Source organism: Azolla caroliniana, unplaced genomic scaffold (assembly GCF_043228905.1).
Source record: "Azolla caroliniana isolate FFs.n. ecotype wild unplaced genomic scaffold, voAzoCaro1.0.p SCAF_8, whole genome shotgun sequence".
Lineage (NCBI taxonomy): Eukaryota > Viridiplantae > Streptophyta > Polypodiopsida > Salviniales > Salviniaceae > Azolla > Azolla caroliniana.
Window position 1 is genome coordinate 19,564,558 of NW_028230443.1, and position 27,340 is coordinate 19,591,897.

The following is a 27,340-nucleotide window of genomic DNA, read 5'->3' on the forward strand; positions in this document are numbered from 1 at the left end:
TAGTGAAGGTGAATGATACTGTAGAGGAACACCAATGATTTCAAATAGTTCACAACTCTATGGCACTAAAGTGAGAAGTTTAAGCATATGGGTAGTGAATTATTGTGTGAATTGCGACGAACATGATATCTCAAAATTGTACATTGAAGATTGTGCAAGCAAAATTGTAATAAGTTCCAAGATCCTTTTTTTTCGATCAAGGGCCATCAATGTTTTGTTCACTTATTTATACATATTTGTATAACATCAATTGAGTTGGTTTTTCTCTAAGTTTCTTTCATTCCGTCCTATGTACTTGTGTGTTTATACTAGTTATTTTGTGGTTGATGTATTAAAAGGACAATTTTATTGCTATGGATTATTTATGCTGAGAGAATTTACTACTTATAACACAAAAGTGCAAGTTCAACTAGAAGTTATTTAACATTCCAAGAAACCCCTTTCATAAGTCTTGAGCCACTCCAAATCATCATATAAACCTAAACATGGACTTTTATAAACATATAAATTCCTCATATAAACATTAGCTCAAGCCATTGCAAATCATTATGAATCCCCACATAAACCTAAAGATCTTGGATGTCAATTATTGACATGTCTTTTGTTGTGATAGAAACATTGCTCGTCATAGCCCACTGATTTTGCTCATGGCCTCTAAATTATTTTTACTAAGTTCTCATTTTCTCTGCATTATAGGAGAGTTGCATTCTTCACCTAAAAAGTTCATAGTTATTTATCTATTGCATAACTTCAAATGATACATCTTTCATTGCGATAACAATATAGTCTTTAACAATTATATAAAATCCTGTTCATAGTCTTGTTGTTACCTTTACTAGCTTTTTTTATCTCATAATCTGATTGTATTGCTCTCACAAACTTACACCTTCATTGATATTATGGCAATCAGTCTTTCAGCATGACCAAATATTTTTTTCACAGCTTATAGCATCTTGTCCATAGTCTCACAAATACCACTAAAACAGCCTTGATTTCCACTGCTAAACTCTGAGATCATAAGTTTAAAAATAGATGAACCAAGATCGTTTACTATTTACCATATACATTCCATTTCATGATTACACCCCCAAATTGATTCTTCATTTATGTATATACTCCCTTTTTTTACAGTTCAATGTAAGACGAATAACCAAAAGTGGAAAAGCACAGATACCAAAGCATTCTAAACAAATGACTCTGATGCCCATCATCAACAGTTAGTGGCAGACCATTTGCAGTTCCATTCCATGACTCTGTAACTAGAAATACACCATACCAGCTCTCTTGCAAGTTACATATGGCACCATGGTCTCTTAAAGTTACATATGACACCATAACCTCATCATTCATGTCATTTTCATGCCTTGGATAGTAAAGGAGCCTCTTGAAAATCTTCCATTTGGGCGGTTTTTCTATTACCATCTTCAAGGTGTGTTTCATCTTCAACTGGGAAAATCCATCCTGTGATAAACCCAATATGTTAAAGATAATTATTGGATGCATAGCTGATAAGATGTGAGTAGAAAACAGCAGAAGCAAATGAAATTCATGTTGATATAGTGGTAAAAGAGAAAAGGGGCATCACCTGAAAACCATAAAAAGGATGCAAGAAAAAACACAGCAGTCAATATTAGTGCAGTGGTACGCCAATTATTCAACTTGTCCTGCATGGAAAGTGGATAGAAATGGTCAAGAAACATCTCTATGCTGAAGTTATGATCTACGGAAGGATTAAAATTAACAAACCTACCTGAACTGCACCAACCAGCGGAGAAGAAGGAACATCCCCAAACACATGAATGCAAACAGTGGATACAGCCATTGCCAATGGTCTTAGATCTGTTGATACACATTGCAATGACAAGTAGTTGACGGGACCCTACACAGTTAGCCATCAATAATCAGCCCCATGTACACACTAAAATTAGTTCAAGGGGAATCGTAATACAATCTTCCGACCAAAACTGAAAACTTACCTGTGTGGCAAATATGAAGAGTTCACCTAAAGAAAAAAGAGGAATAAACAGTAGCAGAGTGCTGGAAGTGAAGGCTGCAAAACAGAAAACTGTCCCAACAAAGGTTGTGATAGCAAGAAGCTGTGACACCCAAATGTTCCAGCAAATACCTCAGTATTAATCTGCATAGACACATAGGGAACTCTATAAGGATGGAAAATACCTTAAAACCATTTTGGATAGTTGAGCCAATTTTATCAAGAATAAGCCCTCCAGCTACAGTACCAAAGATACCACAAATAATTGTTATACCACCAAAGACTAGATCTGCATTTTCCTGCATTCATTTACAAGCATAGCTTAGGTCAAACATCGTCATTCAAATCTCTCCTATAAAATAGAGCCAAAGGCGCTAAGGTTTGCAGGAGAACAACATACAAGATTATAAATTGAGTAGCCTGCTCTTGGTCCCCAGTATGAATATGCACCAAGAACAAAGGTGAACACGGTGTAACCTAGAAAACATCAACAGTATATCCAGCTCAGAGATAAGTAAAGAAGTATATTCCAGGAGCAGTGTATATAAGTATATTGCACCAAGAACAAAGGTGAACACAGTGTAACCTAGCAAACATCAACAGTATATCCAGCTCAGAGATAAGTATATTTAAGTATATTCCAGGAGCAGTGTAGAGAAATAAAAACTGTATATGTTCACATTTGTTCATGGTTAGCCCCAAGATAATGGCACATAAAACTTTACCTAGAACATTGATTGTATAGCTCCTGCTTTGAAACAGGGTCTTCACATCCATCAAAAATACTTTGCTATGCTGGACCAACTGTTGAAAGCTTCCTCTCCTGCCAAAACAAAAAGAAAAAAATATAATTCTAATATGCTTTATAGACAAGGATGGATAGGATCAACTACTTAGATTCCTAACTTACGAATTGATTTTATTGTTCTCCTGCTCCTTCATATTTCCATCATGATGCGCATTTTCTGAATGACCTTCATGATCAAAGCAACGCCAATGCTTTAGTTTCATGCATTGCAGGCTTTCTTATTTCTTATAAAATAAACATGCCCATCCTTGGGAGTGCTTTAAATCATGAAACTATATTCCTTAATTTCACCATTAGCGAAACAATGTTGATTGACTACCTAAACAAAAAGGAAATGCCTAGCTTCTATGTTCAGTGAAGTAAATAAATATATATATTGGGGCTTCTAGCTCAATTATTAACCACTTCATCCACGATTGGTCTACGATTTCAATCCCTTCATGCACTTCATAAAGATGTGCGTCACCTGGCATTTTACCCAACAAATTAACTTCATCAGGTCAGCACCATTAGGGAAAGGATGCTGGATCTTCTCTTTGAGATTCCGTCCAGCCACAGGTTCCCATGACTATCATATTATAACTTCACCCCACTCACGAACCCAACCATTATATGTGAGTTAGTGATTTTGGATTTAACGTGGAGAACATCCAAATAACAAAGTGAATGTCACTTATGACATAGAAATTGGAGAATGGAACATAAAGCAATCAAGTTCTAGGAGAGTTCTGCTTGGGATATGGCATAGGGCATCATTATAATTTGCCGAAGACCATATATGTAATTCGGAGATAAATCTGTATAGAGAAGATAAGGTATGCCTAAAAGAGTAGAGATAGGCATGAAGAAAAAGCGGGAAGAAGAGTGAAGAAAAAACAAGGGAAGATAAAAAAAAAGCAACGACAGGAGAATATAAGAAAAAAGCAACAACAGTTGAGGGCAATTTTTTAAACTCTCGTTGCATTATTTCTGAAGGGTGATCAGGCATTTAAAAGGAGGGGCTGAGCTCTACAGGTTGAAAAAAACAAGCCATCACATGCTTATTTTGGAGGTCAGACACGGCTACAGCGTGGTGACAAAGTAGAGGTGCTGGTTTCTATTGCAGGCATCATACGACATCAAACAGTGATTGTTTGAGATGATTCTGGTCAGCATCGCATTCTTCATCTTGATACAGGATTCTAAATATTTGCACACAAAAAACCAAGCTTTGTTAGAGAAAACGGAATTTGTGAAGGAATCAGTTGGCATCAACGTTTAACCTTTTTTTCTATCGAAGGCTAGGAGAGTCCACATTGGATGTCGTTTGTTTCTTTGTATTCCTCTTATCAAATTTGATCTTCTCATCTTGCTTTCCCCAGATTTTCTTGAAGGTGTGGTGAAGACTAGAACTTGAGACCTCTTGCCTCATCATTTTGAGTTATTTCACTTGTAAAATGTTTTGTAGATGAACATTATTTAAACTTCTTACTATCTGAATTTGGGTGGTTTGGGTTCTCAAATTGGTGCAAGTTTGTATCCTCACAAGAGAAAAGGACAAGATAACATAGTCCTTGAACCAATTTGAGAACCAAACCACCCAAATTCGGATAGTAAGAAGTTTTCCTAGTGTCCATTCACGAGACTGATTAAAAGTGAAATGACTCGGAATGATGAGGCAACAGGTCTCAAGTTCTAGTCTTCACCACACCTTCAAGAAAACCTGGGAAATACTCATTGGAATTGTGTAGAAATGAAGAGCACGTGTTGATAGAATTATCTCAAACAATCACTGCCTGATGTCATATGATGCCTGCAACAGAAACCAGCATCTTGCAGCCACGTTCGATCTCCGAAATAAGCATGTGAGGCCCACAATGGAATGCAGTCCCCAATTTATAGGCCTATTCATCCTCCAAAAATGACGCATCAAGAGTCTAAATAATTCCCTCCACTCCTGTCATTGCTTTTCTTCTTCATTCTTGTTGCTTTTCTCATTCGTGTCTATCTCTACTCTTCCACCCGTGCCTTATCCTCTCTATAAACATTTATCCCCAAATTAAATATATGGCCTTCATCAAATGCCCTAAGCCATATCCTAAAAATAAATCTCCTACAACTTGATTATTAAATTGCTTTATGCTTTATTTTCCAATTTCTATGGATGTCCTCCACTTTGTATATAAAATCACTTGAAGTCGAGGTTTAACTTGTTTCTTTCATATCAAAGACTAGGAGTGTCCATATTGAAAACCGTTCATTTCTTTGTATTCTTCATAGAAATTTCTATTTTCTCATCTTGTTTTACATAGATTTCCTTGAAGGTGTGGTGAAAACTAGAACTTGAAACATCTTGCCCATTGTTCTGAAGCAGCTCACTTACCACCAATTCGCTTGACGAAACCTAAAGTTTGTATTCCTCCTATAAATTTCTATTTTCTCGTGTTTTTTTTCATAGATTTTCTTGAAGATGTGGTGAAAACTAGAACTTGAGACGTCTTGCCTCATCGTTCTGAAGCGGCTCACTTAACAGCAGTTTGCTTGTCGAAACCTCAAGTTTGTTAAAAGCCAGCTCATGTTTTATTGTTTTGTTTTGTGCGGGCGAATGATGACATTGATCCTCTGGGAGCAATACTTTAAGTAGTTGTTAAATGTGAACATAGTTAGGAAAGTGTGAACCTAATTAAGAGATCATTGGATTTCCAACTACCTGTAGATATTGGTTACATACACCAATTCTACAACTTTGTAATCAAAAGCTCGTTTTTCCTAATCTACTGACTTTTCCTCAAGTCTTCTAGGTGATATTGCTATGTGAGAGTTAGTATAATATCCGTGCATTTTCTACAAATGGTATCAGAGTAGGTTTTGGTTACTTTCTCTATCCTATTCTTCCTAATAGGCAAACAAAGATCTTTCTCTTTATCTCTTCCCTTCTAAGAAGTCGTACAACATCTCCATCTATAGCAATGAAAACTTCAAACAGCAAAAAACTATAGCCGAGGCAATTTTTCACTATTTTCACATTTTCAAAAAGTAGATTTCGAGTTGATTCTTTTGACTACTTGCACACCCAAATTGGATTTTTGGTTCTAGACAAAAAAGGTTTGCCGTAGTCTCAAACCCTAACTACACAACAACTGCAACAACCAGTTTTTACCACAGCAAAACAAGTTTTCAGTATAGCATAGTAACTCTTCTCTATTTCTTCCAGCCCATTGCTTATACTATTCTTCAATATTATATTGCTTTAGTACATTTTGGTGAGTGAAACCACCAAGTACTGTAATATCTTATCCATCTTCTTTGCAATGGCTGGGAAAACTAATATTTTTGGCATGCTTAATGTTGAAGACAAGTTGGATGGTACTAACTATCATATGTGAGGTACATGACGAGACATGCATTGGTTGCAAAGTAGCTACGGAAAATTATCATGGGATCTGATGAACATCCAACTTCATGTTCTTCTCTAAACTCTCTCCCATTGAGGAACTGATGTAAATAATGCGTTGAGCTCCACTCTTCAACAATCCACTTCTTCACAACTTTAGTAAGATGGTAAGGATGTTCAAGCCCATGCTCTCATTGCATTGTCAATCAAACATCACATTGTTTAACATATCTGATATTGCACCACCTCCAAAAGTGCTTGGTATGCTTTAAAGAACCAATATGTTCAAAGGAATGAAGCAATGGTTGTTATGCTCCCGTGGCAACATGAAGAGAAAAAGATGGAAGAAAGTGATTACACGGATGCATTCTTGATAGAGATCAAAGACCTCAAGGAATAACTACTCAACATTGATGAAGTGATTTCTAACAAACAATTAGTTTCTCAATGTCTTCTTGCTGCTTTTCGGATTCATATCAAGGCTCTGCCATGACAATAAGGCTTCTTATTACAAGAGGTAAAGAAAGCTTCAACTTTGATGAGCTTCAATTTACAAAAATCTCAATCTCAAGCAAATCGGGATGTTCTTAATAGTGGTGATCAAGCTTTTGTTACCTCATCCAAGTTCAAAAGTCAAGAAAACAAAATAACCTTCTTTTTAAAGGCAATAATGCCTCGACTTCCCATGATGAGAAGAAGAAGAAAAGGTGCAATTACTATCATAAACCATGCCATGACATTAGTGAATGTTGAAAGAGGAAAGCTAGTGAAGAGAAGAAAAAACAAATTGGTCTTAGTATTACCACCTCTATTGGTAAGAAGGAAGAAGCACACATTTCTCAACATGAGTGAGCATTCTCCATATACACAATGTATGATCCCTCAGAGGATGACATATGTTTATTGGTAAATGAGTCTAAAGATGCTTGGTATTTTGATAGCGGTTCTTCTAAACACATAACTTCTTGCGAAAATGTGGTGGATTCCCAAACACAACGCAATTTTGAACTACAACATTCTTGGTTCAGCCATTTAAATTTGGGCAACCTTGCATGGCTTAGTAAGCATAATAACATTAAGACCAGATTATTTTTTTTTCTCTTCACTAGCTTTCCTTTTTCAACATTAGCTAATGTTGTGGCCTGGATTACGACAATAATTACACCTTTTCTTCTTCTTCTCATCATGGAAAGTTGAGGCAACATTGCCTTTAGAAGGAAGGTTATTTAGTTTTCGTCCTTGTTGGCTTTTGAACTTGGAAGAGGTAACAAAAGCTCGATCACCACTATTAAGAACATCCTAGTTTGCTCGAGATTGAAATTCCTGTAAGAGACAGGAGATTAGCTCATCAAAGTTGAAACTCTCTTTACGTCTTGTAAGAAGCCTTATTGTTGTGGCGAAGCCTTTTGATATGAATCCGGAAGCACATCAAGAACTTTAGAAACTAACTACTTGTTTGAAATCACTTCATGAATGTTGAGTAGTTGTTCCTTGAAGTCCTTGATTTTTGTTAAGAATGCGTCCATGGATTCACCTTCTTGCATCCTTGTCCCTTCAACTTGCTACTTAAGCATAACAACTCTTGCTTCATTCCTTCGAGCATATAGGTTCTTTAACACATCCCAAGCACTTTTTGAGGTTGTGCAAGATCGGATGTGGAACAATGTGTCATTTGATCGATAATGTAACAAGCGCATGGGCTTGAGCATCCTTACCATCCCACTTAAGTTGTGAGGAAGCGGATTGTTGAGTGGAGGTTGAAGCATTGTTTGCATCAGTTGTCCCTGAAGGGGAGCAAGAGTTTGGAGAAGAACTTGAAGTTGGACGTTCATCGGATCCAATGACAATGTCCCATAGTTGCTTTGCTACCAATACGTGTCTCATCATGTACACCCACATATGATAGTTAGTACCATCCAACTTGTCTTCAACATTAAGCATACCAAAAATATTGGTTTGCTCAGCCATTGCAAAAGCAAGAAATATGGATGAGATATTGCAGTACTTGGTGGTTATATTCACCAAAATGTACTAAAGCAATATAATATTGAAGAAATAGATGAGAGATAAGAGTTACTCTACTGTGCTGAAAACTTATTTTGTTGTGGTAAACATTGGTTGTTGCAATTGTTGTGCAGTCAGGGTTTGAGACTGCTACAAAACTTGTTTTGATTGTACCTCCAAAACCAAAAATCCGATTTGGGCATGCAAGTAGTCAAAAGAATCAGGTCGTAATCTACTTTTTGAAAATGTGAAAATAGGGAAAGATCGCCTCTACTGCAGTTTTCTATTGTGCGAACTTTCATTGCTATAGATGGAGAGGTTTGTTGTCTTCTTAGATGGGAAGAGATAAACAGAAAGATCTTTGTATGCCTATTTGGAAGACTAGGATAGAGAAAGTAACCTAAACCTGCTCTGATACCATATGTAGAAAATGCAAGGATTTTAGACTAACTCTCACACAGCAAGATCACTTAGAAGACTTAAGGAAATATCAATAGATTAGGGAAAACGAGCACTGATTACAAAGATGTACAATGGTTTATATAACCAATTTCTACATGTAGGTGGAAACCCAACGGTCACTTAATTGGGTTCACACTATTCTAACTATATTCACACCTAACAACTACTTAACTAGGTTTATACTATTCTAAGTATGTTCGCACCCAACAACTACTTAATTAGGTTCACACTATTATAACTATATTCACACCAAACCTTTCATAGGATACACATTAAGTGTAACACTTATCATATTGTTCAGTGCATAGGATAGATATATGTCCATATAAGATGGCTTGGTGATGAATCCATCCTTTGATGTGTGTAAAAAATGTCTTATAGTGGGCCATCTTCCCAACAAGTGATATTTTGGAGCTTATCCATGTTCGCTTGTTTCCAAGTTAATAATATCAGTTGGATCATTATTCTTATCCACTTTGGTCATGTTTAGAGAGAGAGGGAGAGGGAGAGATGAAATAGTCATAAAAACTCAACCACCGAAGTTGAACTAGAATATGCTACACCACATTAGAAGTCTATCTAGAGGATTCTATAATTTTCCAGTCATAATATGTAAGCCTATGATACAATGACATACTCAAAATAATACCTATCATATGAATTGGACTTGAGATAAAGCAGAATATTGCAAAAGGAAGCATCAGAATAGCTTCTCCCCAAAAAGCAGCTCGCCAGTTTAGCAAACTCCCAACCTACAAGCAACAAATCACAGCAATTATTAACCAACACCCATCAAGAGGCTAAGGATAGGAGATGATTATAATAGGGAAACCATACTTACCACACCTCCATAAACATAACCCAAAGCCATTCCAACAGGAATACACATGTAGAAGAGAGAAAGCCACGCTGTTTTCTGAAATAAAATAAAAATCATCATAAACACACGTAACTTCAGCAGATACACTTGTTGCAGATGCTCAAGATATTTAACAAAACACATATATTGCATAATATAACCTTGTCATGAGGGGCATTATCAATAACAAATGGTGCTGCAAGACTGATGAAAGATGCCTCTCCAACGCCTACAAGCCTAAAGAGATAAATTAATAATTAAAAAGGACCATGTCCAAGTATTAATAATAAAGAGGTAAACCAAGCTTACATTCTTGCAATGGATATGGTCCAAAATTCAACTGCGCAACCACATGCTGCTGTTGCAAATGTCCAGACTGACAACCCAACTCCAATGAGCTTGAATGGATTGCATCTGTTCACAAGATAAAAACGCGTCATTACTGTAATATACAATTTGATACATTGCCTCTTATTTATAGATGTTGAAATGAAGTAACCTTTAGAAACTAATTGCAGGAAGAAAGAGATTTATTATCAGTAACCTATGCAAGGATATCATAGGATATTCGTAATGACAGATTGATTAGAAATAGAAGCATGAAAGATTACTTCATGAAACAACCTATTTTACCTAGCTTTAATGCTTTACATATCATTTGCAAACTTGGCTTTCAAAAACAATAGAACGCCCTCTTCATGAAGAGGCAATAGAAATAAAAAAAATGCCAAGCTTCACATCATATAATCCAAAATCCCTAATCTAATCTCCCACAAACTATATTTTCTGAATTTATACTTGTATAGAAAACCCATAAGAACCCTCTTCTTTTAGAAAGTTCATGAATTAAGACAAAAATGAAATTTCACTTTTTATCAGAGTATAAGTACATTGAGAGACCTACTCTTTTGCCAAATGCGCGAAAATGGGTGATGCAATCAATAGGCCAACCATGAATGCTGATGAAAGGACACCATCTTCAAAATTGGTCAGCCCAAAGCTCCCTCTGAAAGATGGTAAAATAGAGGCCTTGAGATTCTACAGTATTTTCCGGATTGTTGAGATTAAAGAAGGATAACTGCAACTGAAGACCTTACTGAATTCCACTGCCACTATAGCAAGTTTCAGTAGGATTACAAGTGGAATTTGCGGCAGATCCATTCACCCCATTACTTGCAATTGCTCCACGATCGAGATAATTGAGGAGATTTATAGCACAAAAGATGAGAAGCATCCTATGATCACCACATCATAGGAGAGTTTGAAAATGGGAAAACATATTGGGAAATCATAATTCATAATTCTCTCAACAGCAAGGTGCATCATACTTATCAATAATACCTCTCTGGAGAAAACCATGTTGGCTGGTTTTCTGTTTGAGAATGCCCAGACATATCAATCTATTATCCACTGCCTTGTACACTTGATATAATGACACGATGGAAAAACAATAATTCGACACATACACCTGCAAAAAGCACAAAATAAGAGCTTGAATTTATAAATATAAAAACGTTCTGTCACAAAGAAATTAGAGTGATCATTGAGATAATAAAAAATACATCAATTCAAAAGGGCACAGGATATAGAAACACTAATGTGGGCTACGAAGTTTTTACATAGTTGAACCATACATTATAATCTAAATGCATACACGTACAAAAGTAGGAAAAAAATTAATGTTTAGACGACCACAACATTTCCATACATAATATATGATATAATTTCCAATACGTCTGTAATTTGCTTTGATGCTTGGAAAAGGAATATCCTGACTGATGTGCAAAGAAGTTTTATTTTTTCTAAATAAATCTAAACACAATACGTGTCTTTTCTCTCCCTTTCTTTCCTGTGATACACTGCATCACGTCTTTCTTTCCTCCTAATTTTCATACTGAATTCCAGTAAGTCTGTAAACTTCCATGAAACGGGAAATTCGACCCAATAAATCACAACATAATATGTGTATATTTCTTGTTACTCGCGTCTTACTTTGAAGATCTATATGCTCTTCGTTTCTCTCTCTCAATCTCAATCTCAAGATATTAAGAAGAACAAAAGAACAGAATAGTTTTTCAAATCAAAACCTTCACAATACAAAGAATTCACATGGACTCTAAATCAGGGAGAAGCAGAACAGAGAGGGCAAGGGACCTAGAGAAATCTTGGAGAAAACAAGTAGCATTGATTTGATTCACAGCCATGGTAGAGATAAAGAAAGAAATTACCTGGAATCCAGAGATCAAGCAGAGATGAAAACAGAGACGGAGTTCTTCTTCGCTGAAGATCGATCTCTCAGTTTGAAATCTCTGTGTAAAAATCATTTGGTAGACAAACTCTCTTCAGATGATTAATTATTATTATTATTTATTTATTTTTCCAAAAATCAGATGATTAATTGATGGTGTGAATGTGGCGATCCAATCGCTCAAGTTGCCCGTGGGCTCTAGCAGGGCACCCGATGAACTACGGTTGTTATCCGACCGGGCCCAGTGTGAACACGAGGACTACGATAGGACCATGGTCCATGGAAAAAATGAACACGAAGACTATACTTTGTTCGTTGATCTGAAACTGAGTTGTTTGCTAAGCTTAGTCGCAGCTAAAGCCCCGAAAGCAAAAATAGAGATGGCCATTGAGAATGGAAGCCAAATAGCTACAGAAAAACTCGATAAAAACAATTTCCCTACGTGGAAAATTCAGAATGACGAATTTCCTGATGGGAAACAGGTATTGGGAGTACATTGAAGGAGACCTAGAAGAGGCTTCAAAATGCGACTGCTGCACAAATTAGGGCATACAAAGATTGGAATCAAGGAGCAAGAAAAGTGTTGCATTGGCTATCACTTAGATTCGATGTTTGGACATATACAAGATGCTCTATTCCCAAAGGAGGCTTGCTATAGTTTGGTGAGACTGTTTGCAGTAAATACAAAGGCAAGAAAACTTCAATTGAAAACTGAACCGAACTGTTGAGAATCGAACTCAACTTCCCATAGAGTTCACATTAGCCAGTGGACATCATACTAGGCTAGATTTGTAATTAGTAGAAAGGGCACTTGCCTTAGACTAGTTGGTATTTAAACCAACTCTTTGTAACTTCGTTATTGTTGGATATAATCTATCTTTTTACTAATATATCTTCTTGTTCAAGCTCTCTCTCTCTCTCTCTCACGGCGCGCACGTGCCTTACATGCACTCACACACACACATAGCTCGCTTCCGTTGCACGTCACCACCTACATCTCACTCTTTACACGCTATCAAAGTGTGTGGTTTTCTGAACAAGCTCACTCAACTGTGTTGTGATCACAACACCAACAATCAACCAAACTGGTTCAAGCAACAGAGAAAGAAATCGACATCATGAATACTCAGATGGGAAGCGCTCTTCCTACGAAAAGCTCAATAGGACAAACCTTGCATCTTGGGAATACAAGATGCATCAATACCTTGTCAGACAAGGTTATTAGAGCTATATCGAAGGAGCTCACAAAACGCAACCCAACCCAACCCAACACACGCTAACTACCCAGTGTGGGAGCAGGCCTCAAGCCGTGTGTTGTATTGCCTTGCATCATGCGTACATCACCATATGCTCGGCTATATTCGAGAGTCAAAAACGCCAATAGAAGTGTGGGGCAATCTCAAGAAGATTTTCACAGCCAACACGGCCGCACGCAAGCTCCAACTTCGACATGAGTTAAACAATATGCAATAGAGGGAGATGTTAATCACCATCTATACCTTGAAGATCAAGGAGTTGTGTGATGCCCTCGGATCAATCAATGCCATCATCGACGATGAAGAAATGGTGCAAATATGCCTCAACGGCTTAGCACCATGATTCAACACAATTAGATCGGTCATTCTCGCAAGGGAGAATCCAGTGCCTTCATTTTTCGACCTTCAATCGATACTATTGGTGGAAGAAAATGATACACGACAAAGGAGAAATGCACCAGATGGTCATATGCTCTACTCCAAGTCAAACGATAGAAGAGGATTCGGTTGAGGAAATAGAGGTCGATTCGGCTGAGGCCGACAAGGTTAACCGACCTGAGAACTCAACACCCACCATTGGCAAGTCAATAGGCGCAATCCTAGAGAGTTCGGCAGAATGGGGAGTCATCCTGCCAGACTGAGCCATCGCAACAACCCGATTGAATGCGGGTACTAGGGAAAACTCGACCACTACGAAGAGGAGTGCCAAAAGAAACAACGAGAGTCGACTTCGACTAGCTAAAACCTCACTAGCTATGTTTCAAATTTCGACTACGATGATCGTGGCGGAATGTTCATGATGAGGCACAAAGCGCATTCAATGTTGACACAAGGAGAGACAAGTACCTCTCCTTCGGATAATGTATGGTTTGTCGACTCCGGAGCATCCAATCATATGACGTCCCACAAAGATTGGTTCAATCGGCTCGGCTATGTCGAAATCGGAGATGACACAACTCACTCGATTCAGCATATCGAAAATGTCCCATTCAGGAACGATGGCAAACTGTTGAGCGGCAAGCTCAACCGGAGCCGGATCGGCTGAATAAGCCGGAGCCGGTAAGCGAGACGGATCGGGCGAAACGGATCGGTATGACGGTGAGCAACCGAACCGGCAAGCAGTGGAGGCCGGGTGCAATCCGTAACCGGAAGTCCAATCGGAAGCCTAGTATAGGATAAACTACTAGGTAGCTATAGTCTCGTAGTAAGTGCCAGATGCTCGTGTGAGCATTGAAGTACATGGTACTTCTGTCAGTCCCAAGAGGACTTGTATAAATAGTGCTACTTAGCACAGTGTGTATACAGAGTCTTGATATAATTTTGAAATTACGTTCTGCTCTCTCTGTCTCTCTCGTTGTGTGTGTGTGTGTGTGTGTGTGTGTGTGTGTGTGTGTTGTTCTTTGTTTTACACTTCCGCAAACACTTACGTTTACATGGTATCAGAGCACGAGGGTTGATAACCTCTGCTGCAGACATTTACTCTTGAGAAGAAAACCCTAACAGGTCGAAAACAGACACAATAGAAGACATGGATAGAGGCATGGCTACGTCGCTCCCGAGGGAGAAGCTCGACAGGAGCAACTACGCATCCTGGTCTTACAAGATGCACCAGTACCTGCTTGGACACGGGTACTGGAGTTATGTCGAAGGAGCGAATGATGCGGCGCCAGACTCGGCACACAAGGACTTCCCGGTATGGGAACAAGCGGCAAGCAGGGTGATGTACTGCTTCGCTTCCAGTGTCGGCGATCAGCTGCTCAGCCACATCCGTGACGCCAAGACACTGAAGGATGCTTGGGGGAACCTGAAAAACGTTTTCGCCGCAAGCACCACTACCCGGAAGCTGCAACTCAGACAAGAGTTGAGCAATGTTCGACAGAAGAACATGTTCGTGGCAGACTACACGGGCCGGATAAAGGAGATCTGCGACTCGCTCGCCTCTATCAATGTTACCGTAGAGGAAGACAAGATGGTGCAGGTATGTCTCGGAGGCTTGGCGTCCAAGTTCGGAGCGTTCCGGACTGCGGTGTGTACAAGGGAGAATACCCCCTCATTCTTCGACTTACAATCGATGCTCCTTGTAGAGGAGAACCACGCCGGTGCATCTACCAATGCATCCCCGGACAGCCGAATGTTGTACACAGGAATGGATCGGTTCCATGGGTGTGATGGAAGAGGTGGGTCGGCACGCAATGGAGGCGGCTGGCAAGAGCAGGAACGAAGGCACTATAAGTGTGCTGACAGCAGTTCCGGGACTTCCACAAGCAGGGGGAGTCAAGGCGGTGCCGGAGGCCGGCAAGACAAATCCACTACGGAATGTTGGTACTATGGCAAAAAAGGCCACAGGGAAAGCGAGTGCTGGAGAAAGCGTGCTGATTCGGACAAATCCGGATCCGGCAAGACCGGTAAGGATGGCCGGCAAAACTCGCACTACGCAAACGGATCAGGAGGATTCGGAACCGGAAAGGCCGGTAAGGGGCCAGCCTTGGTGATGAATCACAAGGCAAACTCAATGAAGAAGACCACTTCCAAAACGGAGGAAGTGTGGTATGTTGATTCCGGCGCGTCGAACCACATGACGAGCCACAAAGAGTGGTTCTCCTTTCTGGAGAAACCGGATCAACCAGGAGTAGTCGAAACTGGAGACGACACTCCTCACCCAATCGTGCATGTCGGAGAGGTCCCTCTAAGCCACGTCAGACAGAAAGGGAAGTTGATGAACGTATTACACATTCCGACAATCACGAAGAACCTGGTGTCCGTCGGTCAGATTGTCGACCAGGGGATGCAGGTGCGGTTTACGCACCTCGGGTGCTTCATTGAGGATGAGGGCGAAGTCATTGCGCAAGGGCGCAGAGACGGGAGGATGTTTATCCTCAACACCAATGACTTTGGCACCGCTCTGTTCGTGAAACGACAGAAGGTCGAGTCGGACATCGACCTGTGGCACAAGCGGATAGGCCACGTCAACTACCGGAGGCTTTAAGATCTGCAAACGAAACAAGTCGTTTTCGGTTTGCCGAAGTTCAGCGGCCGGAGAGCCGAAATTTGTGAAGCCTGCCAACTTGGGAAGCAACACCGGCTTCCATTCCCTACCGAACGGAACCGGAGCCGTAACAAGCTCGATCTCATCCATTCGGATGTGTGGGGACCGGCACAAAGTGTAAGCCTTGGCGGGAGCCGGTACTTCGTCTCCTTCATCGACGACTATACCCGACATACTTGGATCTACCTCATTGAGCGGAAGAGCGAAGTCTTCGACTGTTTCCGGAGCCTCCAGAAGATGGTGGAACGGGAATCGGAGAGGAAGATCAAATGCCTTCGGTCGGATGGCGGAAAGGAATATTTTTCCGGCCAATTCACTAGTTATCTGCAGCAGAAGGGAATTCGGCGAGAGTTCAGCTGCAGATACACACCGGAGCAAAATGGTGTGGCCGAAAGGAAGAACCGGACACTCGTCGAAGCAGCAAGGGCAATGTTGGAGGAGAAGAGCATGCCCCGGTTCTACTGGGCGGAGGCGGTCCGGATGGCCGTCTACATACAAAACCGCATTGGTGACAAGGTGTCAGCTCATGAGCTGTATTTCGAGCGCAAGCCGAACTTAAGACACCTTCGGATATTCGGCAGCACAACATATGTGCATGTGCCGGATCAGAAGCGGAGAAAGCTGGATGCAAAATCGGAAAAATGCATCCTAGTCGGCTATGCTCAAGAGCAAAAGGGGCATAAGTGCTATAACCCCCTGACGAAGGAAGTCCGAGTTAGCCGGGATGTTGAGTTCGATGAATCGGCATCCTGGTACTCTGTACCGACTCTGACTTCCGATCCCAACCTAATGTCAGAAGATCAAGCCAGTGAGCCTGAATCAGCCCTGGTAGAGGATGATGAAGCCGGGACTCAAGATGAGAGTCCGGAATTGTTTCGGTTGAGTGGACCGAACGAGCGACTGAGTCAGTTGGACCAGTCGGATGAAGTGACGACAAGTGGTGGAGACTCTGCCGTGCTCTCCCCGCGCAAGGAACCGAGGAAACGGTTCACGCGCAAAGAGAAGGGGAAGAGGAAGATGTCGGAATTCGAAACCGGCAACGATGAGTCGGATCGGTGCGTATCCGACTCCGGAAAGGAGAAAGGCAGATCTTCAGTAACGAAGACCTAACTGGCCAAGAAGGGCCTCAAATCAGGTGACGGTGCGTTGCGCCGATCAACCCGTCAGAAGGATCTCGTCGTGCGGTACGGGTACAATGAATACACGTACATGACTAAGGTGACATAAGTGCGTGAGCCAGAGAGCTATGCAGAAGCGGCAAAGGACGCAAATTGGCGTGCCGCTATGGACGAAGAAATGCGGGCACTCGATGCCAACGAAACTTGGGACCTAGTTGATCCTCCCCGTCACTGTAAACCGATCGGCTGCAAGTGGGTGTACAAGGTCAAGTACAATGCCGACGGTTCTGTTAACCGGTACAAAGCCCGGTTAGTGGCGAAGGGATACGCGCAGACCCACGGAATCGACTATGACGAGACCTTCGCTCCTGTGGCGAAGATGACGACGGTTCGTGTGGTACTGGCGGTTGCTGCGGCAAGGGGGTGGCATCTTCACCAGATGGATGTGAAGAACGCCTTCCTTCAAGGAGTGCTTGAAGAAGAAGTCTTTATGACTCAGCCCCCCGAATTTCAATCGGAGATGAACAAGTCGGCGGTATGCCGACTGAAGAAGTCGCTTTACGGCTTGAAGCAAGCCCCCCGAGCCTGGAACGCGAAGATCACGCACCGGTTGCGTAAGCTGGGGTTTGCTGTCTCTAAGTCGGACTCTTCGTTGTTCATCCGGCAAGGCTCTGACGGTCCGGTATGTATACTCTTGTATGTGGATGATTTAGTCATCACTGGACCGGGTCTTCCCGAAATCAACCGCGTCAAGTCCCAGTTGTCGGACGCATTCGAAATGAAGGACCTGGGGGACCTTCATTATTTTCTTGGGATCGAAGTGATCCGGACCCCCGACGGCATATTGCTCTCACAACGACATTACGTCTTGAATATGCTGTATAAGTTCGGTATGACGGATTGCCGACCTGTCTCCACACCCCTGGACCGGAACCAGAAGCTCTGTCCCAACTCCGGACCGGCCTGCAATGAGAAACGGTTCTGACAGGTTGTCGGAAGCCTGATCTACTTAACCATCACTCGACCCGATATCAGCTATCCGGTCGGCATGGTAAGTTAGTTCATGCAGAAGCCGACCGTGGAGCACCTTCACTGCGCGCAACGAATATTACGGTATGTCAGCGGCACTAAGGACCGGGGACTGCTATACCGGCGAGGTATACCCGAAGAGCTTGTCGGTTACACAGATGCTGACTGGGCCGGCGATGCGTCTGATCGCCGCTCCACTTCCCGATACATGTTCTCCATAGGTAGCGCGGCCGTTGCGTGGAGCAGCAAGAAGCAGCCCATAGTGGCTTTGTCAAGCACTGAGGCTGAGTACCGGGCCGCTACCGTTGCCACTTGTGAAGCCATCTGGCTTCGGCGACTGCTGCGAGACTTGCGGATCGAGGTACCGACCCCGATCCCGATTTACTGCGATAACATGAGCAGCCTGCAGCTCGCCAAGAACCCTGTGTTCCATGCTCGCACAAAGCACATCGAGGTGCACTACCACTTCGTGTGTGAGCGGGTCCTGAGCGGTGAAGTTGACCTACGCTATGTTCATACGGATCGGCAAGTTGCCGAAATCTTCACCAAGCCGCTCGGATTGGACAAGTTGCAACACTTTACCGACATGCTTGGTATTCAGCATCTCGACGTGCCGCACTTGAGGGGGAGAAGCAAGGGCAAAGTCTCTACCGAAACGGGCAAAGGCCAAAAAATTGTTGAACCCGTCGGTAAGAGGAGAGCCGGAAGAAGAGGAGACAAGAAGATGAAGGAAGCCGAGTCGACGAAGGAAGTCGACACATCCAAACAAGTCGGAGCAAGCGGCTGTGAAGAAGAGTTGTGCACTCAGGAAGAGAAGTGCATGCTGTGTGGAGGTCATCACGACGGCACTAACCATGATGCGGAGTCGAATGAAGAATTCGATTTCGGTTCACCGGCTGAAGAAGCCGAGGGAAGCATGGAGAAGGCCAAGACTCGGAAGTGGTCCGATGTGGTGAGAGGCCTGAAGCCGGAAGTCGAATCGGAGTGTACCGATTCGGACAAGAGCTGGAACGAGTCGGAGACAGCTGACTCGGATCAACAGATGGATCTGGACGAGTCGGATCGACTGAAGGCCAAGGGGACACGGACACAGCGGAAGTCGATGCCATCGTGGGAGAACCGACAGATCGGCAAGCGCTGGAGTCACAGCAACGTGAGTGCTGAGATGGGCCTATTGAGCAGACATGCCGACCAAGAGGGTCGAGGCGCGCAGAACCAAAGGGGTCGCGGCAAACGGGACCGGACCGAACGAGGAGCGCGAGCAAGGCGGAGTGACGCTAGGAGATGTCGGTTGGAAGAACCGACTGCCACAGAGGTCGACACTACGACCCCACCTCAGGTTGATCTTGAGGGGGAGTGTTGAGCGGCAAGCTCAACCAGAGCCGGATCGGCTGAATAAGCCAGAGCCGGTAAGCGAGACGGATTGGGCGAAACAGATCGGTATGACGGTGAGCAACCGAACCGGCAAGCAGTGGAGGCCGGGTGCAATCCGTAACCGGAAGTCCAATCGGAAGCCTAGTATAGGATAGACTACTAGGTAGCTATAGTCTCGTAGTAAGTGCAAGATGCTCGTGTGAGCATTGAAGTACATGGTACTTCTGTCAGTCCCAAGAGGACTTGTATAAATAGTGCTACTTAGCACAGTGTGTATACAGAGTCTTGATATAATTTTGAAATTACGTTCTGCTCTCTCTGTCTCTCTCGCTGTGTGTGTGTGTGTGTGTGTGTGTGTGTGTGTTGTTCTCTGTTTTACGCTTCCGCAAACACTTACGTTTACACAAACAAACCTACCTCAAAAACGTCTTGCATGTCCCAACCATCACGAAAAATTTGGTCTCGGTCGGCCAAGTAGTAGAACAAGGCATGCAAGCGCGGTTCAATAATGAAGGGTGCTTCATTGAAAAAGACGATCAAATCATAGCGCACAGTCATCGAGAAGGCCGAACGTTCATCCTCGAGTCGAGCGAAGTGAAATCCGACATGTTCGCAAACAACATCAAAGTCGAAACCGACTTGAAATTGTGGCACAAACGAATTAGCCACATCAATCTCCAAAAGCTTAAAGGAATGCAATTGAAAGGAGTCGTAATTGGACTCCCGACATTTACCGAAAAGGAAAAAGTTGGTGTATTTGAAACTTGCCAATTCGGCAAACAACACTGACAACCATTCCCGAAAGAGAGGAATGTGAGCAAAGGGACCTTAGTGTTGAAGACGCAGTTGTCTTGTGCGGAACAAATCAACACTCCCCTAAGGTGAGGATCATAAGTGGATGTCGGCAAGGTAGATTGATGGCATCAGAAACAGAAACAGAGAGAACGCAAGAGAGAGATGATTAGGCACAAGATGAACTATATTTCAACAACAACCACACCACAAAACTAGGTTACAAAGTCAATTTATGTACTGACTGACTTAGGGCAACTGCCCTTCTCACTATTATAAATAGCCTAAACCTAGTGTGTATAGAAGGAAACAATGTGAATACGTTCATTAGAGACCCGCATTCAACACTCCCTCGTAATGGGCGTATACATTGAAATTTTGTAAATCAAAATAAATGTACAATATAGATTGATACAAAGTTTTCGAACAAATCAAAATTTCGTTTGAGTCGGTGAACTTCGAAAAACTAAAGGCCGAACTGGCCGAGGTTGGGGAGCCGAACTTCGAACTGTCGAAGTTGATTATTTGAAAACATCCTAAGTGTTCGACTTAATCAGACTGATTCTTCGTTACGCCCATCTGGTGCCGAAGGGACTTCGCCACATCAGACGCAACAACATATTCGGCCTCGATCGTTAATGTGGCAATGCACTTCTGAAGTTTCGATTTCCACGAGATTGCTCCATTGCTGAACTTAAAGCAGTATCCGGTTGTCGATTTTCAACTGTCCACACAACTGGCAAAGTCTGAGTTGGTGTAGCCAACTACGCTTGAAGTGTCGTTCGGACCGAATAGAATGCCAAGGTCTTTGTGCCCACCAGATATCTGAACACATGCTTTACTGCATTCCAGTGCGATCGGCTAGGGTTGTGCATGAATCTATTGACGACTCCTACGACGTGAGCAATGTCAAGTTGTGTCGTGACCATCGCGTACATCAGGGAGCTGACTGTCGGTGCATATAGTACTGGCTTCATAGTTTCCCCCTCCGAACCGAATATCGGGCAGTCTCGGCGAGATAGTCGAAGGCTAATGGGGAGCGAGGTCGAAGCAGATTTCGTCGATTGCATATTGAAGCATTCAAGGACACGTTTAATATAGTCAGATTGGGATAGAAACAATTGTCTTTGATTTCGATTTCGACTAATCTTCATGCCGAGAATGTGTCTTGCCGAACTAAGGTCCTTCATGGCAAACTTCAACTGCAGTTGCCGAATGAGTTTGGCAAGCTCTCCGGCTTGCTGACCGGAGATTAGCATATCGTCCATGTAGATGACGAGGAAGATGGGTGACCCATCTCAAGTTGTTTTCGTGAAGAGACAGTGGTCCTCATCGCTCTTCGAGAAGCCGACCGACTGAATGAAGTCATTGAACTTCTTATACCACTGTTGCGGTGCTTGTTTTAGGCCGTAAAGACTCTTCCCGAGTCGATAGACTATATGTTCTTGGCTGGTGCCCCTCACACTATATCTCCATATGTCTCCTTCCAAAACTACCCTCAATATCCTCAACCTGACCACACCATGGACCCATAATACAGTCCATATTAGGTGAGTAAAAAAAGCCTACATCATGCAAGATGGCATAGAGCTAAATTTTTAGAGAGGTCACACATTTTCCTCATCGACTTTGGCTTCCGTCACCACAAACATTATAATGCTCCTTGAGGTTAGGCCTACGACATCATCACAAAATATTGGGGCCAAACCATCAATTGGAGTTGCTACAAGGTGTAAGCCATCACCTTAAACTTTAAATGACACAAGGGAAGAAGTTGTGAGAAACATCCCTCACCTAGTTGATGTTCATCTTGTTTCCCTATCCTCTCCTAGAGAAATGATTACCCAACCATATGGTCTCGTCATCTACCAATACCACCCTGACCTCATCCATCCCTTTCCCACTTAGGAATCCTCTCCAAAAATTTTATTAGTGTCAATTATATGTGGAATACTTCTCATTGAAAAGAATACATAAAGATAAATAAACTAGGATTACTCAATGCAAGTTGTGCACCAAGTTGCAACACATACTTCACCTTAATGCAAGTAAAACTTTAGAGGGATGTTGATTTTGGAGAGTGTTAATGGATGTGAGATCATGTGTGCATTATGGCATGAGTATCGTGAATAAGACAACCATAATCTCCAATATAGTAGTTGGAAATTGACTATCCTGAACTATTCCAATAAAATTCACTCTACCAATTGATTATGCGTAGAATAACCAAATCGTTAGTAAGGGGGACCATCATATACTCATATCTAGGGATTCCACATTACGTCATTATGCCAAAAAAATTGTGCACACCTTTACTAGGTCACACTACATTAAGGTTTCAAGAATAACTAAAAGCCCATCATGCCTTAATACTTGGAAGGCTCATACACTTGATAAGTGTCAGAAGGGTCATGTTGTCCTAAGGATAATGGAGACGATCGCTTCAACTTGTGAAAATAAAGTTAAATCATTGAAAAATCTAGAGTCCACTTGTTCATTGGCAATCTAGATGACATGGTTTGTTTTCACATCGAGTTGAATCAACTCAATAAGTGTTATGGGGGTTGAGTTCTCCCTAGGACAATAGAGAACACTACTTCAACTTGTGAAAACTTAAGTCAACTTGTGCATTGCATATCTAGTGTGGGTGACATTGTTTGTTCTTAGGTGGCCACTTAAATATTGTTGCATTCGATTGCATTCAATTTTGTGTTGACTCTAGTGACCTTGACAATCCCACCTTTTTTCATCACGATCCACAAATCTCATTCATCATTTCATGTAGCCACCTAATTTATACACTTTTGAGAACATCTATTTGATTTATCATCTTAGGTATCGCCATCCTACATTAAAAATCCATCCCACTCTTTTTGACACCAACAACTTTATCTTGCCCTACTCTTCACCAATCCATGTTCTTTGACTCGATCATGGACCTCACCATCCTCATTTGGTTGTGAGTCAACTTCGTCGTACTTCAACTCATAATGTAAATGGCTCCCATATCTTTTCTTTGACATTTCCAAGTGAACAAGCTAGAAACTAACCACTAGCTTTAATTTTCTACAAGCAAGATTGTTTGTTGTTGAGAAACATCAAACTTGGCATTGTATCTCTACGCCTTTTTATTCGCGTAAAAAACAACGATACGACTGAAACCATGGCAAGACAAGACGGGGTAAGATGAGGATGTGCAATGACAAGACATGAGGGTCAAGTCAACACAAGAGCTTTAAATGCTCCTTTCAATGCTCATAACCGTGCAATGGAGGAAATATCGATCCACTTGATCGAAATGGCCGGCGTGTGGTAATTTGCTACGAAATACATACATAGTTCGACCAGGTCAAGCAATGTCTACTTTTACTACATTGAAAAAGAGAAGACCAAAAAACATCTCTCTCTTTTTTTTTCTTTCACTATATATACATGCATAAGTTACATAGAGGGGAGGCTCAAGGCTTTCCACCGCACATAAACAAAGAGATTTATACATATAGATTTCTTTAATTTCTTAATTAATTAAATTAAATTTATACATATAGAGTTCTTAATTAAATTAAATTAAATTAAATTTATCAATCGGTTTGAATGGCTTCTACGTCGAAGCCGGCCAGACGAGGCGGAGCCGCCTCCTCCTTCGCCGCCGTTTTCTTGGCGGCGCTGCTCCATCTCAGCGGTTCCATGCGCGCCGCCGCCGCCGCGCGCTGCGGCAGCCAAGCCGGAGGAGCCATTTGCGCCGATAATCTCTGCTGCAGCCAATACGGCTACTGCGGCTCCACGAGCGCCTACTGCGGAACCGGCTGCCAGAGCGGGCCCTGCACCCCCTCCTCCTCCTCTTCTTCTTCCTCCACCTCCGCAGGCGGCTGCGATCCGCCCTGCGAGGCGAACCTCTGCTGCAGCCAGTACGGCTACTGCGGCTCCAGCAGCGCCTACTGTGGAGCCGGCTGCCAGGGAGGGCCCTGCAGCTCCTCGGACGTCTCTTCCATCATCACGAGCGGCATCTTCAATCGGTTCCTACCACGCCGGAACTCCGCCCCAGCTAGCGGCTTCTACACCTACGCCTACTTCCTGGCGGCGGCCCGAGCCTATAGCGGCTTCGGAACCACAGGCGGCTCCGACGTGAGAAAGCGGGAGCTCGCCGCTTTCTTTGCCAACATAGCCCACGAGACCGGAAGTAAGTCTCTCTCTGTGTCTACTCTAGTCTCTTCTAGTCTGGTTTGGTCTAGTCTAGTCTAGTCTAAGTCTCAAGTCTCGTCCGCCCGCCCGCCTGCTAGTTACGATCATTGGTCATCGACCGTGAGTACTTACGAGAGGCGGATGGGATGGACATTACGTACTTGTAAAATTTTAGGAATCGGCCGTGGTTCGGTTTCGGCCTAACCGGTTTGGCCTTGTCCAAACCGAATCGGTTAAGCCTTAACCGGTTTCAGAGTTTCCAAGCTTGAGCTGAAAAATCGGTTAATCTGAACCCCCTTTAAGAGTTTTCAAGCTTGAACCGGAGAACCGGTTTGGCTCAACGATTAAGCCTTATCCGGTTTGAGAGTCCCTCAAGCTTGAACCGGAGAACCAGTTAAGGCTTAACCGGTTTTGGCTCTAAACAGTTTGGTTCGGTTTGAGCCTTGCCAAATGGAGCTCAAACAAATTAAGGAGGCTCAAGCATGAACCAAACCAAACCACCAAACCAATTAAAAACGGTTTAATGGCTCAGTTCAAGTTTGAACCGAGCCGTTGTCGACTCCTACTTGTGTAATGTCCGCTTGCCATATGATCTATCTCATGTGTTTTATAACTCTTTGTTGCCCCCCCCTCCCCTTTAGGTGGCCAATACATCGAGCAAGTCGAGAAGGATACGTATTGCGACTCCTCTGCCCCTTGTGCCCCTGGACAACAATACTATGGCCGTGGCCCCATCCAGCTCTCGTGGAACTACAACTATGAGTCGGCCGGGGATGAGCTCGGGTTCAACGGGATCAACAACCCTGGCATTGTCGCATCGGACCCTGCCATCTCGTTCAAGACTGCCGTGTGGGCGTGGATGGAGGGGGAGTCGCCCACGTGCCACGATGCCATGGTCAATGGTAACGGGTTCGGCGCCACGATCAAGGCAATCAATGGGTTCCAAGAGTGCGGGAGCAACCCCTCGAATCTCGACGGAAGACAAAGTCGTATCGCGTTCTATAAGTCGTATTGTGCCACCTTGGGTGTAGACCCAGGGCCAAACCTCTCTTGCTAAATTATTTATGTTAGGATGCTAAGAGATCTTAGTTGATAATAGATATTGGCATGAATAACTTGGGCCTACTTTGGTTATCCTAGGATTGCCTACATGGGGTGTTCTCAAATATATGCTCATATGTATAACTTTGATGAATAATAGATCTACCAAATTTCCAAATCTTTCCAAATCACTGACGACCATCCTAACTACATGTCTGCACTACAAGTGGAAAGAAGATGTATTGATATTACATCCGATGGGTGCGAGAAATTGCAATTTGTTAAAATTTTGTATGTGGGTTTACTTAAGATGGTTGTTAGTGCTAGAAATCGTAGTTCATAAGCGTGTGCAACTATTATGACAACCAAGCACTCGACGATTGTAAGGTTGTCAGGTGTGTGGTGGACACTATGAGATATTCAAAAGTTTAGATGGTGAAGGTCAGAAGAGAATTGTATGGAGAAGAGTTTACCTCAAGTAGATTAGTTGTTGAGATCAACATTTTACATGTGTAATGCACGAATGGTGTGCCATGACCTAGTGAGTTGTTCTCATCATTTGACGTCTCTTGTTTACAAGGCATAAATAAGAGTGCTTATGTAATTACTGTTGAATACGGGTGTCTAATGGATGTATTCACATTGTCCCTTGTACAATCTAGGTTTAGGACATTTATGTAAATATGTCAAAGGGCAGTTGCCCTAGCCCATTTAGTATATAATGGGCTTTGTAACCTAGCTCATAAGGTTGTTGCTATTGTTAGAGAGTTGTTGCCTCCATTGTATTGTAACCATTAAATAAAGTTGTTACATTCTCTCTCTCTCTCTCTCTCTCTCTCTCTGTTCTTTGATCCTGCGTTCATTCGTACACTCGGTGATCTTCAACTCAAGGTGTTATTTATGTTTCTGCATTGACGGTCTCAGAATCCAACATTTGGTATCAGAGCGAAGGTTCTTCAACTCGTTGTTGGTTGTCATCAGTTTTCCAACAACATTCTTGCCCTTCCTTCTTGAAGATCCTGAGTCCAAGATCTCATTTTGAGAAGAGAAAGACATATGAAGATTCACACTCTACTAGGCTAAATCACTCTTAGAGTAAGTCAACCGGTTGTACTTTGTTTCTGTAATTGTAGCCGCTTGGAGTGGAATCCCCATCAAATTGGCCTCAATTGTGCTTTATCAAGTTAGACAACAATCCCACAGTTCCTTTGACGCAGCCTACTCGTTTGTCGTAACCACTCAAAGTAGATCTGACCTTAGGAGCAACTCCATCTGCACTTCACTCGGCTAGACGAAATTCAGGAAGACTAGTCAAATTTGTCTCTCTAATCGTCATAGTCGCTTGAAGCAAGATTGGCTTGGAAAAATGCCACATAATCTATGATTGGTCCCTTGAAATAAGCAATCGGAATAGAACTGGTAGCAAATTGTGCTTAATCCGGCTAGGTGATATTTAGGAAGACCAGTCGGCTTTGTGTTGGAGACAAAGTCGTCTATGCGGAAGATCGAGAAGCATTCGATTGCTGTTGAATACCTGCGTATGACAGTTTGTAGGTCGTTGCACAAAGAGAGAGAGAGAGAGACAGAGAGGCACAAAAGACTTTCTTTATTCCACAAAGCAATAATACAACATCCAGAAAAAAAAACCTTTACAAAAAGGTTACAAGGTCACTATATATAGGGACCGACTTAGGGCAACTACCCTTTATGCTAATTACATAAATGGCCAAAACGGGATAGTGTGAATACGTCCAT

General features: G+C 42.6%; 2 protein-coding genes across 3 annotated transcripts; one reads left to right on the forward strand and one right to left on the reverse strand.

The window, feature by feature from the left end:
* Nucleotides 1–1,079: 1,079 nt before the first annotated feature.
* Nucleotides 1,080–11,823, reverse strand: LOC147861278 (putative sphingolipid transporter spinster homolog 2). Of its 2 annotated transcripts, XM_087323596.1 has the most exons (16): nt 11,728–11,823; nt 10,841–10,967; nt 10,597–10,734; nt 10,404–10,505; nt 9,809–9,913; nt 9,661–9,736; nt 9,482–9,556; nt 9,290–9,392; nt 2,904–2,967; nt 2,719–2,816; nt 2,394–2,470; nt 2,179–2,292; nt 1,977–2,096; nt 1,751–1,879; nt 1,586–1,664; nt 1,080–1,461 (listed from the first exon to the last, which is right to left on the reverse strand). In XM_087323596.1, exons 2-16 carry the CDS (start codon nt 10,891–10,893, stop codon nt 1,358–1,360), a joined length of 1,437 nt encoding a protein of 478 aa, XP_087179722.1. In that variant the 5' UTR covers nt 10,894–10,967; nt 11,728–11,823; the 3' UTR covers nt 1,080–1,357. The 2 variants fall into 2 exon arrangements, with proteins under 2 accessions (XP_087179722.1, XP_087179723.1); XM_087323597.1 differs by lacking the exons at nt 10,841–10,967; nt 11,728–11,823 and having other exon boundaries at nt 10,592–10,732.
* A 12,014-nt stretch (nt 11,824–23,837) lies between these two features.
* Nucleotides 23,838–25,765, forward strand: LOC147861279 (endochitinase A-like). Its single transcript, XM_087324037.1, has 2 exons — nt 23,838–24,542; nt 25,186–25,765. The coding sequence occupies exons 1-2, from the start codon at nt 23,957–23,959 to the stop codon at nt 25,599–25,601; spliced, it is 1,002 nt and encodes a 333-aa protein (XP_087180163.1). The 5' UTR covers nt 23,838–23,956; the 3' UTR covers nt 25,602–25,765.
* The last annotated feature ends 1,575 nt before the right edge of the window (nt 25,766–27,340 follow it).